At 43.1% G+C, this 14,908-nt stretch overlaps 1 protein-coding gene across 1 annotated transcript; it reads right to left on the bottom strand.

Annotated features, from left to right (window-relative positions):
• Positions 1 to 11,019: 11,019 nt before the first annotated feature.
• On the bottom strand, positions 11,020 to 12,684 carry il19l (interleukin 19 like). The gene is made up of 5 exons (XM_041196106.1): positions 12,535 to 12,684; positions 12,369 to 12,431; positions 11,893 to 12,045; positions 11,653 to 11,727; positions 11,020 to 11,103 (listed from the first exon to the last, which is right to left on the bottom strand). Exons 1-5 carry the CDS (start codon positions 12,682 to 12,684, stop codon positions 11,020 to 11,022), a joined length of 525 nt encoding a protein of 174 aa, XP_041052040.1.
• Between the last annotated feature and the right edge of the window lie 2,224 nt (positions 12,685 to 14,908).

Genomic DNA, 14,908 nt, shown 5'->3' with positions numbered 1-14,908 from the left:
CAGGAAGAAGAGGCAGCTGGGGCTCCCACACATGTCACCAAAGATCCACAGCGAGCCATCGCTGATCAGCGCCTAGCAGCACCAGGGTCAATAGAAGCCACCTTTCACCCCTGTAGATGACCGAGAACCTGTGTCATTGAAGACTGTGCATGTCCAGGGAGCTGGTCGGTCACATCTGACAAGATTTGGCACAAAAGGGACATGGAGGGCACCCACTGCCAGTGGCCGTCAAAATGACAGTGGCACTCAATTTTTATGGCAGTGGCTCCTTTCAGGGCCCCACTGGTGACCTCTGTGGGATATCACAGGCCTCCACTCACAAATGCATCCATGTGGCCACGGATGCCATCTTCATGAGGGCACACAACTTTGTGCATTTCACCTGGGACTGTGTGTGCAGTTGTTGGAGAAGAAAGTCTAAATTTTTATTTTGTACAAACCTAATTTAGTTTGTAGTTTGTAACTGGCATTAAACTGAAATCTACAGTTTAAATTCTGCAGTTGCCAGCCATAAGCAGGGTTTTTTCAAGGATACGATTGAAAGAGCAGCTTATTTAAGAACCAGCTGAAACAGGATGCTCATTAAATTGCCTTTGCATTAGGAGCATATATAAATTGCCAACCTAGTGTGATTTAGCACTTGAGTGTGACTTACAATATAGTGCCGGAGTTCAGTGCCTCAGCGAGTGCGACTTACAATACAGTGCTGGAGTTCAGTGCTTCAAGGTGTGTGACTTACAATACAGTGCTGGAGTTCAGTGCTTCAGGGTGTGCACCTTATAATAGTGTCGGAGTTGAGCGCTTCAGGGTGTGCACCTTTCAATAGAATGCTGGAGTTCAGTGCTTCAGGGTGTGCGCCTTACAATTGGGGTGCCGGACTTCAGTGCTTCAGGATGTGCACCTTACAATACAGTGCTGGACTTCAGTTCTTCAGGGTGTGTGCCTTACAATACAGTGCGGAGCTGAGTGCTTCAGTGTGTGCACTTTACAATACAGTGCTGAAGTTCAGTGCTTCAAGGAGTGTGACTTACAATACAGAGTCGGAGTTGAGCGCTTCAGTGTGTGCACTTTACAATAGAATGCCGGAGTTGAGCGCTTCAGGGAGTTAAGCGGAGGAAGGGAAAGATGTGTTTGGTTGCTTTTGCCTAAACCTTTTCAGCCTCCAGGAATTGATTCTGGCTCTGCTAGAGGAGAAGAAGCTGGTTAATTGGTGAGTATCTGGTAAGTGATTAAGGTTTATTCCATTCATAAGGCTCAAAATAGAATATTTTAAGCGAGGGGAGAGTGGGAGAGGATAAAAGGCACAGATTGAGAGGCCTAACTGCAGTGAGACCAGTAGCGGAGTGACATCACGAACCGCAGCGTGACGCAAGTGCAGGGAAAGCAGCCGATTGGTGAGTAGGATTGGTGAGTCTTTAAAGTAAAAATAAGGTCTTTAGTTTGTGTTTAGGTGTCTAGTCTTTTTTTCTCTCTTTTTATTAAAAATATCTTGTTAAGTATAAGATTGATACAGGTATAAAAAAATTATTACAATAAAGTGTAAAGATTGAAGATATTAGAGTAATTAATTAACTAAATAAAATACGATAGTGATGGCAGGATGGGTGATGCAGCATGTGGGGACTGCTGGACATCAAGGTGATCCAGAGCGAACACATCTGTAGTAAGTGTTGGAGGCTCGAGGAACTTCGGATCTGAGTTGAGGAGCTGGAGTCCCAGCTGCAGACATTGCGCTACATCAGGGAGGGCAAATGTTACCAGGACACTTTGCTCCAGGAGGTGGACAGACGCCTTAGATTAGGAATGTCAAATTTGTCTGTCATCAGGGACAGGAGGGTGTGATTGCAGGTGAGGCAGGTATGGTGGCCCAGGGGGTAGTGTTTAAGGAACCTCGGTCCCTGCAATTGTCCAACAGTTACGAGGTTTTTGCAAGCTGTGTGGACAAGAGCAGGGACTGCAGGGAGGATGAGCGAATTGGCCATGGCACCATGGTACAGGGAGCCATTCAAGTGATGGGAGGAAATAGGAACGTAGTAGTGGTAGGAGACAGTATAATTAAGGAGATAGATACTGTTCTCTGCAGCCATGAGCGTGAGTCCTGAAGGCTGTATTGCCTGCCCAGTGCCAGGGTTAAGGACATCTCCTCATGGCTGGAGAGGAACTTGGAGTAGGAGGGGAGGGATCCAGTTGTCATTGTTCATGTTGGTACCAATGACACTGGACTAGAAAGGAGGTTCTGCTGAAAGAATTTGAACAGCTAGGAGCTAAATTAAAAAGCAGAACCTCCAAAGTAATAACCTCAGGTTGACCTGAGCCAAGGGCAAACTGGCATAGGGTAAATAAGGTCAAGGAGTTAAATGCATGGCTCAAAGATTGGTGTGGGAGTAATGGGTTTCAGTTCATGGGCACTGGCACCATTATTGGGGTATAAGGGAGCTGTTCCGGTGGGAGAGGCTTCACTTGAGCCATGTTGGGACCAGTGTCCTGGAGAATCAAATAATTAGGGCTGTAGAGAGGTCTTTAAACTAAATAGAGTGGGGGAGGGTTCTGGAGAGGGAGACTTTGCTTACAAAGCAAAAGAATAAGGCAGCATTGCAGGTCAGCTATTTAGGTGATGCTACCTAGAGTGTGACAGGAAGGGACAGAGTGTACAAACATAAGAAAACAGCAGCAAATAGGGTCAAAGGCGGAAAAGATGGTAAAAGGCAAAATTAATGGTTCTTTAATGCACGTAGCATTCGGAACAAAATAGATGAATTAACGGCACAAATAGAGGTTAACGGGTATGCTCTTATAGCCACTAAGGAGACATGGTTACAAGGAGATCAAAGCTGGGAAGTAAATATTCAGGTATGTGACTTTTTGAAGGGACAGGCAGGAAGGAAAGGGTGGCGGGGTAGCTTTGTTAGTACGAGATGGAATAAGTATGTTAGCAAGAAATCATCTTGGATCACAAGATGTAGAATCCATATGGGTTGAGGCAAGAAATAACAAGGGGAAGAAGACACTGATGGGGGTAGTCTATAGGTCCCCTAACAATAGCTACACTATAGGACAGAGAATAAATCAGCAGATAATAGGGCATGCAAAAAAGGCAGTACATTAATCATGGGTGACTTTAATCTTCATGTAGATTGGAAAAATTAAATTGGCAGAGGTGGCCACAAATAAGAAATCATGGAATGTATTCGGGACAGTTCCCTAGAACAATACAGTGTGGATCCAACCAGGGATCAGGCTATTTTGGATCTGGTAATGTGTAATGAGGCAGGTTTAATAAATGATCTCAGAATAAAAGATCCCTTAGGAAACAATGAGCATAACATGGTAGAATTTAGCATTCAGTTTGAGAGTAAGAAACTTGAGACAGAAACAACTATACTAAACTTAAATAAGGGTAATTACAAAGGAATGAGTGCAGAGTTGGCTGGAGTGGACTGGGAAAGGAGCTTAATAATGGCAGATGTTTAAGAAAATAGCTCATGACTCACAACAAAGGTATATACCAGTGAGGAAGAAGGATTCTAGGAAGGGGATAAACCAACCATGGTTAACCAAGGAAGTTAAGGATAGTATCAAATTGAAAGAAAAAGCCTAAAATGTGGCAAAGATTAGCGGTAAGCTAGAGGATTGGGAAAGTTTTAAAAAACTAATAAAAGATGAACAAAAAAATAGCGAGGGAGAAAATAAACTTTGAGGGTAAACTGTCAAGTAATATGAAAACAGACAGTAGGAGCTTCTTTAAACATATAAAAAAGGAAGAGGGAGGCCAAAGTGAACATAGGCCCCTTAGAGAATGAGGCTGGAGGAATAAAAATGGGTAATCAGGAAATGGCAGGGAAGTTAAATAAATATTTTACATCAGTCTTCATGGTAGAAAACACTAATAGCATTCCAAAAATACTAAATAATCAAAGGGGAAAAGGAGGGGGGAGGAGGAAATAAATACAATAACTATCACTAGAGAAAAAGTACTAGGGAAACTAATGAGGCTAAAGGCTGATAAGTCCCCTGGACCTGATGGGTTGCATCCTAGGATATTAAAGAAAGTAGCTACACAAATAGTGGATGCAGCGGTAGTAATCTTCCAAGAATCCTTAGATCCCGGATAAGTCCCAGAGGATTGAAAACTGCCAAAGTAACACCTTTATTCAAAAAGGGAGGGAGACAAAAAACAGGTAACTATAGGCCAGTTAGCTTAGCATCCGTCATTGGGACAATGTTAAAGCCTATTATAAAGGATATAATAGCAGAGCATTTCGAAATTCATAATATAATCAAGCAGGGTCAGCATGGCTTCATGAAGGAGAAATCATGCCTGACAAATTTATTAGAGTTCTTTGAGAAGATAACAAGCAAAATAGATAAAGGGGAACCAGTAGATATAATATATTTGGATTTCCAAAAGGTGTTCGATAAGGTACTGCACATAAGGGTACTTAATAAGATAAGAGCCCAGGGTGTTGGGAGTGGTATATTAGCATGGATAGAGGATTGGCCAACTACTAGAAGACAGAGAGTTGGGATAAGGGGGGGCATTTTCAGGATGGCAACCTGTAACTAGTGGAGTGGCACAGGGATCAGTGCTGGGGCCACAATTATTTGCAATATATATTAATGATTTGGATGAGGGAAGTAAATGTACTATTGCCAAGTTTGCTGATGACACAAAAATAAATGGGAAGGCAAGTGGTGTGGATGATACAAAGAGTCTACAGAGGGATATAGACAGGTTAAATGAGTGGACAAAAACTTGGCAGATGGAATATAATATGAGAAAATGTGAGATTATGCACTTTGGCAGGAAGATTAGAGAAGCTGAATATTATTTAAATAGAGAAAGACTGCAGAAGGCTGCAGCACAGAGAGATTTGGGGGTCTTCATGCATGAATCCCAAAAAGCTAGCATACAAGTTCAGCAGGTAGAAGGGAAGGCAAATGGAACGTTGATTTTTATTTCAAAGGGAATAGAGTATAAAAATTGAGAAGTCTTGCTAAAACTATACTAGGCACTAGTTAGACCATGCCTAAAATACCGTGAACAGTTTTGGTCCCCTTCTCCAAGGAAAGATATATTGGTGTTAGAGGCAGCCTGAAGAAGGTTCATTTGGTTGATCCCGGGTATAGAGGGATTTTCTTATGAGGAGAGGTTGAGTAGGTTGGGCCTGTACTCATTGGAGTTGGAAGAATGAGAGGTGGCCTTGTTGAAACATATAAGATTCTTAGGAGGCTTGACAAGGCAGATGCTGAAAGGAAGTTTCTCCTTGTGGGAGAGTCTAGGACAAGAGGGCATAATCTCAGAGTAAGGGGTCGGTCATTTCAGACAGAGAAGAGGAAGAATTTCCTCTCTCAGAGGGTCGTAAATCTGTGGAATTCTTTACAGCAGAGGGCAGTAGAGGCTGAGTCGTTAAGTATATCCAAGGCTGAGATAAACAGATTTTTAATCAGTAAGGGAATCATGGGTTATGGGGAAAAGGCAGGAAAGTGGAGTTGAGGATTATCAGAGCAGTCATGATCTAATTGAATGGCAGAGCAAACTTGATGGGCCAAATAGCCTACTTTTGTTCCTACGCCCTATGGTCTTGTAATCTTATGGATTTGCCCAGATTTCAGGTTTTCTACAGGTACAGGGTGCCATCGACTGCACTCATGCGGTTCTCCGATCTCTGCTGCAACGAGCAGTCAACTATGTAAACCACAAGGGCTCTCATTTGCTGGATGTTTAGCTGGTGCGTGACCACCACAAACGTATACTACAGGGCTGCGCACGGTTTCCAGAGAGTGCCCATGACTTCTACATTCTCAGTCGGTCACAGATCCCTGATGTCTTCCAGGATCCACAGAGGCTGCAGGGATGGCTCCCCGTGGACAAAGGCTACCCATAGAGGCTGATGACACATGTGTGATGGCCTCAGACTGCAGCCGAGTGAAGGTATAATGAGGCTCAAGCTGCAACTCGTAACCTGGTGAAGCAAACCTTCGAGGTGCTGAAAATGAGGTTCCAGTGCCTGGACTGATCTGGTGGAGCACTGCAACATAGACCACAGAGGGCATCACATATCGTCATCACCTGCTGCGCCCTTTACAACCTGGCGCTGCAACAGATAGAGGAGCTGGCTGAAGAGGAGTTGGAGGAACTGGAGGAGTCCTCCAATGAGGAGGACATTGACAGGGATGAGGGTGTGCCACAACTTTCTGGCAGCAATGACAAGCACCATTGAGGTGCAGGCATCACTAATAAGTCCAGGGAGTGTGAGGCCAGACCATCACTGGTCTGAAGCCTTCACAAAGCACAGGGAAGAGACCCTGGACTGAGACACTGCCTTTATCTTGTGCAAAGCGGTTTCACATCTGAGTGACATGAACACAGCTCATCAGAACAAGGAGCCATAGGCAGGGAGACATCTTGGGTGTGTATTTACAATGGTGAACATTATTTGCAAGTGATTAACACCTATGCCTAGGCTGTGCAACTACATCTTCTTAACTTTCCTAATCCTACATCTTGGTACTCCCCGGCCATCCACAGTGGAGGCGGAGGCAGCCTGCTGACTGCTATGCCCTGTATGTGATGACTTTGGTGGGTGTCTTCTGGAAGGCCGAAACCTGGAGGGCCACGGTCTGCTTTCAGGGTCATGCTGTCTGGAGGTGGCACCCTCCACAGTCTGTAGAGCTGGAGCTGCTGAGGTCACAGGAAGAGGGGATTTGGATGGGCTGGAGACTCCCGGAGTCACCTGTATCCCTGGGGTGTACACCTGCTGATCCTCTGCCCAATGGGTGCCTGAAAGCCCCTGGCTGACCCCCTGAGGAGAAGGGGCAGCTGGAGTTAGATCGAGCTGCCCCACACCCCTCCCACTTACACACTGTTGGGGGCCAACTATGGTATCAGTGATGGAGTTCAGTTCATGCAGCAGTGCTGGAGTGAGGTCCTGGACCAAGGTCTCCATTTCAGCTGCCATCCTGCCAGTGTTGACCTTGGTGCATTGGCGTGCCGGCACTATCACCTCAGCCTGAAGGCGGACAGACTCCTCCATCGTGCCTTGCAATCTGAGGAGGGCAGCGGACACCCCTTCCTGATGTTCCCAAGCTTGTCTTTGCAGCTCCAGCAACTGTGACATGACCAAGTCCAGCGGCTTGTCACCCGGCTCTGACTCAGTGAATGTTTGGCCTCCAGCAGTCCTCTGAGTGCTGGGTACCTGGGAAGTTCCTGCTGCCACCTGCTGTGGATCAGAAAGTGCGATGTGCTCATCAGATTGTGGTTCTGAGGCCACTCTAAAGTTTGCTCCCATCGAGGTGTGTGTCTCTGCACTGGTGGAGGGTATGGATGAGCACTGTGATGGGACTGTGGAGGGGGTCTCAGTAGATTCCTCTTTTGAGCTGCCCTCGGGCCTTGATTCAAGGCCCTGGGTTGTGGACACCGTCAGCTGTTTCCCAGATATGCCTGCGAAAGCAAGGAGAGATAATCAATGCATGGCTGCAGACTGTGGAACAGTACACATGGCTCACAGCATGGTTGTCTAAATGTTGCATTGCTGGATCCTCACTTGGTAAAGCACAGCCGACCTCACCACCAGCACAGGAACAGTCAGATAGATACCTGCCAGCTAGCTGGATGGCTCTGTTTTCAAAGTCCGTGAGGATCCTGATGTGAGGCCTTCCTCCACCAGTAAGTGACCTCTCCTTGTTGTTGTGCACCAGCTTGTCCTGCGAGATAGAGTTGGAGAGAGTGTAAGTGGAGTACCTGCCAGGCCAGATGATAAGTATACCTGGCCAGTGTGGGAGGTGAGTGGCTCCATGGACAGGATGAGGAAAATGATGGTGTGTGTGAGAGAGTGAATGGTGATGTCCCTTGAACTGGCAGTTAGTGAGGGCCCTGTGGGTGTGTGATGAGTTTGTGAGCGTGTGAGTTGAGAGTGATGAGAGGAGTGACTTACCCTGGTGGAACAGAGAAGATCATTCTTCCTCTTGTGGCACTGGGTGGCTGTCCTCTTCTGAAGGGTGTTGGTGCTGACAACCGTTGTCACCACCTCACAAGCCAGATTGTTAATGCTGCTGCCCATCCTGCAGCCAGGGTGGGGGTAGAGGACTTCACTGTGGGCTTCCACTGCGTCCAAATGATGCTTGAGGGATGCGTCACTGAAGTGGGGGGCTGCAGTTATTTTGCCTTTTGGGGCCACGTCTTCTGTTTAGCAGTCCCGGGCTGGAAGCACTGAGAGGTGTGCATGTGGCTGAGATTTAAATATGGCGCCCAGCATGATGAGGGGGCGAGGTGATGACATGGCGGGTGAATGAGAGCCTGCCCACCATCGAAATGGCATGTTTCCTGGAAATGCATAATTAATGCGGTGGGTTTGGGACGATACGGCATGGGAAGCCATCATTTACCCACCCACCAACAAACTTAGTGCAAAACTGGAATGATTCTGCCCTTTATTTCTAAGCTTGAGTGGCTTCTGTTTCTCCACAGATGCTGCCTGACCTGCTCAACATTTCCACCATTTTCTGTTTTTATTTAAGATTTTAAGCATCCAGTGTTTTGCTTTGATCTCTATTTCTACTTCCCCTTCCTCTCCCAGCTGCTCTTGACTTCTCTTCAGCCTCCCATCCACTCTATTCATGATCCTGTATCACTCTGCCATTTCTCCACCGTCTCTCCCCACCTCCATTCTTTGCGAGCTCATCTCTTCTGAAACCACCCCTATTTCCCTTGATCTTCTTACCTCTCAGCTCCTGCGCACTCAAGTGCTATTTTCACCCTCCAGGCTCAAGCACTGTTCTTTTCCCTTTCAAAACTGCTATTATCATCTGTTCACAAAGCCTGCAGTCATTCTATCCTTTTGCTCTGACTGCTCATCCATCTGTCTTTTCTCTCTAAGGTTCTTGAACATGCTTGGCCTTCCAAGTTTGTGCTTGTTTTTCTGGTTATGTTTGTTCAGTCCAACTTCTCCCCCGTCCACAGTACAAAGGCTACCAAATTATTTCTTCTATAAGTGTGACCACAAAACTTATCTCTCCTGGTTCTCCGCAACCTCTCTGCAGTTTCTCCTCCATTCACTGTTCTCCATTATCTAGTTGTAGGGACTATTTTGTTGTGGTTTCACTTTAACCTGCCTGAATACAATCTCTATCAAGGCATTATCTTCCCACCCCACAAAGTAACCTATAGGCCCTCTTATCTTCCTAATTTATATGCTTCTTCTTGCTAGAATCATCTGTAGGCAGATATCAGTTTCCAAAGGTAGGCCTTATCATCCCATGAATTCACCTGATCCCATGATCAATTCTGTGGTATCAATTCTATCATGGGATCTGAAGGCAGGACATGAATGATCAAACTTTTATCTAACTGAATATCGGGAATATTGAAACCATCATTTTTTGATCCAATTGCCACTGGCTTGATTCCCTGCTCCAACTATTTGCTTAGATTAGTCCAAACATTGAAAAACCTTAATGTTTTGTTCAACCCAGTATTGAGATTCCAGCCCAGACTGCACATAACCAAAAATGCTTAAGCTACTTATATACGATTGCATGCCTCTGTTAGACTGATACCTCATAGTTCTCCCAGTTCAGTCCTAAGAAAGGCTCAGACTCCAGAGAAAAATTAACTTTAAAGATTTATTGAACATATTTGTGATTACAAGCAAACACATATGTTTATTACTCTAACAACCAGTGGGCAAGAGCATCAACAATTCAGGTCAGGTCTTGAACAGAAGTAACAGAGGCACATTGCATTTTACATTTATATCTTAATTATAACAGGTTTACTTCGGTCACAGGATATGATAGCACTGTATGTTATCCCTTTCTCTGAAACCACCATAAGCTGTTAGATATGAGGCCATAGCTCTTATTGCTTCTCAAGATTGCTAAATCTTATTTTCCATGCTGGTAGATATTATCCCAGTTCATTTATATTATATTTAGACTTATTTATTCCATGGTAACCTCCCCCTCCTACTAGGCTATTTCAATGTATACACTCTTAAAGTCATGTAATAGATAAGATCTATCTAAACTAAACACCCCAATTCTCTATAGCTAACTTTGGTCAACATTGCAGTTGGTTAGATCTATGATAATTGCTTTTAATTCTGTATATATTGCATAAGCAACCTGTTCTGTATATTCAGTAGAATTCAGCCATTCTCTGTTGCTAGTCTGCTGATTCTCTGTCCTTTGCCAGTAGGTCCCTGAAACATGATTTCTTTTAACTTTTAACTTGTTAACTTATACTACACATAACCTCCAAACCTGTACATCACCCATTGCTGCTGAAATTTTGATCTATGCTTTTACAAATTGTTAGATGCTATTTATTATTGTCCTGTGCCTACACACCAGAGGAATTGCATTTCTGTGAATTAATGGGTAATGGTCTTTACATTGTTTATTATATCCCTTCTGTAACTTACACTCATAAAAACATGGAGCTTTTATAATTTCATAGCATGTTATTTCAAAAGCACACCACAGAATAATAAAGCAAGATTCAAAAACAATATGTTTATACTATTATGCATTGACCTCAATAAGCATAGTTAACAATAACAATACAATGTGTACTTACTAGACTTTTTTTCATGTGTAGACATGAAATACAGAATCTTAAACCTGTTCTAACAAAAAGACTGAAAAGTGTCTTCAGAAATAGAATTGCATTCAATGTATATCCACATGACAAATGTACTATATTAAGAATTCAATAAGCATAAGTTTATCCAAAAACTGAAAGTAGGAGTACACACATCTCTCGTTACATTCACTACTTAGAGGCAAATAATTCCACGTCATATCACTTTGTGTATACTGTTGGTAATATACCAAAACTCAGCATAAAGTAAAACAAAAAAATTAAAACACTTTAGTGTTCTCATGATGATAGGGTGTCAAGGACTTTACACAAGCATTATTTGACAATTAAACATAGAAAATCAATTCTGAGGTGTTCATCAATGAGGTGTTTCTTGGTGCTCAGTATCTTCTGTTCCTCTGTACACTGTGAGGCAATGCTTAGTTCTGGTGAGATTGTTCCATCCATTCTATGAGAATATTAATTTCACCAATGGCTTTAACAGCAGCTGCCCTTACAGCCAACTGCAAAAGAATAGAGATTTATTAAGTAACACGTGACACTAACTCTAGATAACACAACAACTCAAAAGAGAGAACTTATCCACTGTTGCTCTTTCTCTGTCATTGTGGAAGATCAGATAATATTGGCCATGGATTCACCCTGTCCATGGATACTGTCAGACTTACATGCAATCTGGCTGGGGTTGCTCAACAGGAGCTGTAGCCTGGTATAATGGGTACCAGAACCCAGTTCTCCAACTTCCCAAAGTGACCCTGTTATCTTAACCGTGGAGTGTTTTGTATGGGCACTGAGAGAAGGACAAACATGAAGATTGGGTTCTGTTTAAGGCTCCTTATTTGGAATTCAACATCAGCATTCAGCATCACTCAAGCCAAGGCCAGAACTTTGTTTTGTGCTAAATTAATTTTAAGGAGTTATGTAGAATGCGATATTTACGCTCTGTTTATTTTGCACGAATTTTCCAGTCTTTTGAAGTGCTCAGCAATCAGCGCTACATAATGGGAACCAAATATTATCTTTACTAATGCAATGAAAGAGATACCACATACATTTTCAAAGGTATTTTGAATGTTCTGTATCTTAGTTCTGGAATTTTCTCCGCAGTGGCACTTCATATCTGCATGCTGTGCAATGAAGAAAATCATAACAGTTAAAGAACCATTCAGAACACAATTGGTACAGAATGATGTTTCAACACTAAATATAATCTTGAAACTACGTTCATAATTGCCACTATGTGCAATAAACAATTAAAGACACGTGACATTTCTTCTGGCCTTGTCACTTACACATTGGCGCAGATCTCGCTTGATGCTGAGGAAGGAGTTGGCCAGGATGTTCGTCCTCCTCTCGATAAGGGAGCTGGATGGAGCGTGATGTTTGAAGACAGTCTCCACATAGAACCTCAACATGTGGCGCAGAAAACAGCAGCTCTCCTCTGCCTGTAAACGAGAGGGGGGACAGTCCGGTGAGAGAAATGGGGAGGAAAGCAGCTCGCCTTGGAGTCTCTAATTCTATAGGCAAGGATGTAATTTAGATACCACTTTAAATATGTGCTGTGGCTGTCTTAAGTAACCACTCGGTAATCCTCATAAAATTAATGGTAGATGCCACAAAACAGACGAATTGATAAAGCACACGACCGCTGACTGCTATATAACAAATGTGTCTATTTGGATTGGTGACATTATTAAGCACAGCATACATTCGATTACAAGGGTAACTTGAACGATAGGTTCATTGGTGAAATAGGTGGAGCCAGTACCTGAATGCCATGTAAGGTAGATTTGGTTAGAATCCTCACATCATCAATTATATCTTCCGCTTGCTATGGAGAAAGAAATAGAGAAAGGATATTTTCCAATTGGCAGCTGCGAATCACAACAAAGGATCTGAACAGGGCGATGGAGTTAGGGCAAATCTTTACTTACTATTCCCTGTCTGATATCTGAGAATGCCCGTTGGATTTCGGGCAAGTTAGCGGTCAGTGAGCATCGACCAAAATGCAGTCTCTTGGCCTGAGAAAGGTTAGACTGACAGACGAAAACAACCAGGGAGAAGAGAGTACCGAGACCTTTCATCGTGAACCGAAACCTACAATGTAAATCATAAATAACCAAAAGCTTGGATGCTTGGAGATTAAAGATACCATAAGATGTAAAAACAAACTTTATTCAACGGGAATGAACATGCATTTCATTAAATGTAGATTATTTGAAACAGGAGAAACCTCTGGGTTAGTTCAAAGTTTCATTGCCACAGTTGTCTTGATTATAATTACAACGAATTCAACTGCGAAATTTAATTGAAGTCTCCATTTGTCATTATATCGTCCAGGATCGAATTTTTTGTTTTTATCTCATGGATATTTAATTGGCGTCAGTGAACGTTAAAAGCTCAACCGTTAATCCACGAAGCGTTTATAAAATTTGGAAAAATTCCGTCTATGAATGTTGTGTTAATCTTGAGATTCGTCGGTTTCTTGCAATGACGATGGTTATAATTAGGGAACTCAATCATAGAGTTCAATTTGTTTATACCCGGTGTTCTACTGTACAATAAAAAGATGTAGCACGGAATTATGAAGCATTTTATTTAAATATAATTTGATTTATTATATTCCCATATTTTATATATAAATATATTCATATTATCTCAGCGTCCGAAAGCACTTTGCAACAAAAAGGTTACTTCTGGCGCTCTTATTAAGACAAATCATTAAAACTGAAAAAAATATTTCACAACTGTTTCCAATCTGAAGCCGATAAACTGACGATTTTCTTGGACAGTCCGGTTTTATTCTACTGAAGCATTTTATTTCAGTATATCTCACAAGACGCACGACACACATTACTTAGCCGAAAATCGTGATTTGAAATTGTTGTCCCTTTGAAATAATTCTATAAAAGAGACCGACCTTGATCCTACAACAGTTAAGGAACATTTCCCACAAGAGGAACAGAGCACGAACATTTGGATAGAGTGGAGCTTACCTGAGTGTGTTGGACCCGGCTGTTTTCTCCCCTTGTCCAGATGTGCTGATCTCGCCACCGTTTGTCGCTTTTTAAATACACCTGCACAGTAGGGCGGGAAATTTTCATTTCCTCAGTACTTTGCATAATATTGCGCTTGATTTCACCTGTCATGATTTACCGATGGCGTGAAATTGAAATCACTATCTTGGATTTACAGCAACTCTTGTTTTTCAAAACATTTTCACTTCCCTTTTAGCAGAAGAAAGTATCTCTTCCAAATGTTACCATGGTTAGAAATAAATCAAATAGAAACTGGGAGAAGAGATGTGAACTGCAACAGTTGTAGCACATTTACACAGGAAAACATCGGACTTACAAAGATTTTATCTCGTCTGGCTAATCCCAGAAGTATATCTTTCTCAATCACCCACTCCCTAAAAACTCTGTACAAATCTCCCTTTATTTTCTCTGCACCATCTCCCTTCACCGGCTGCCCAATGAAGCTGCCCAGTGTGATCCCTTTTCATGACAACATGAGGTGTAAGGTTAGCTATAACAGGGAAACATCATAACCTTTTGTGATCCACAATTGGGGTCAAACAGGGTTGTGTTCTGACACTGAAACTCTTTGGCATACTTTTCTCTTTGTTGCCATCATATTGCTTTCATTTCGTCTACAGAGGGTGTCTACTTACATACCAGAGCCGATGGACAACTGTTGAGCCTTTCCCCTCTGCAATCCAAGACCAAAGTGCACCAAGTCCTCAGCAGAGAGCTGCTCTATGCTGAAGATGATACATTAGCATTCCATACTGAGGAACACCTTCAGCAGCAAAGAGACAGGGTCTCCCATGCCTGTAAGGAGTTTGGTTTGAGCATCAGCATCAGGAAGTCCAATGTCATGGTCCAAGATGTTGCCATGCAGCCATCTATCAGCATTGACAATGTGTTGCTGGAGGTTGTTGATAGCTTCACATGCCCAGGCTCCACAATCACCCGTAATCTGTCACTTGATGCTGACTGAATATTGCAAAAAGCTGCAGCTATTATGTCCAAGACGAGAGTGTGGAACAACAGCAACCTGATCAAGAGCAACAAACTGTGAGCTAACCAAATCTGCATCCTCAGTGTACTCCTCTAGAGCAGTGAGACCTGGATAACTAATGCTAAGCAGAATAAAAGGTTGAACAGTTTCCACCTTTGCTGTCTCAGACATATCCTTGGCATCCCTTAGTGGGACAAGGTCACCAACACACAGGTTCTGGAGAACAATAATTGTCTCAGCATACACTCATTACTAAGTCAATGATGCCTGTGATTGTCTGGCCAT

Source organism: Carcharodon carcharias, chromosome 9, assembly GCF_017639515.1.
Source record: "Carcharodon carcharias isolate sCarCar2 chromosome 9, sCarCar2.pri, whole genome shotgun sequence".
Lineage (NCBI taxonomy): Eukaryota > Metazoa > Chordata > Chondrichthyes > Lamniformes > Lamnidae > Carcharodon > Carcharodon carcharias.
The sequence above is the reverse complement of the archived record's forward strand: the minus strand, read 5'-3'. Positions and strand labels throughout refer to the sequence as shown.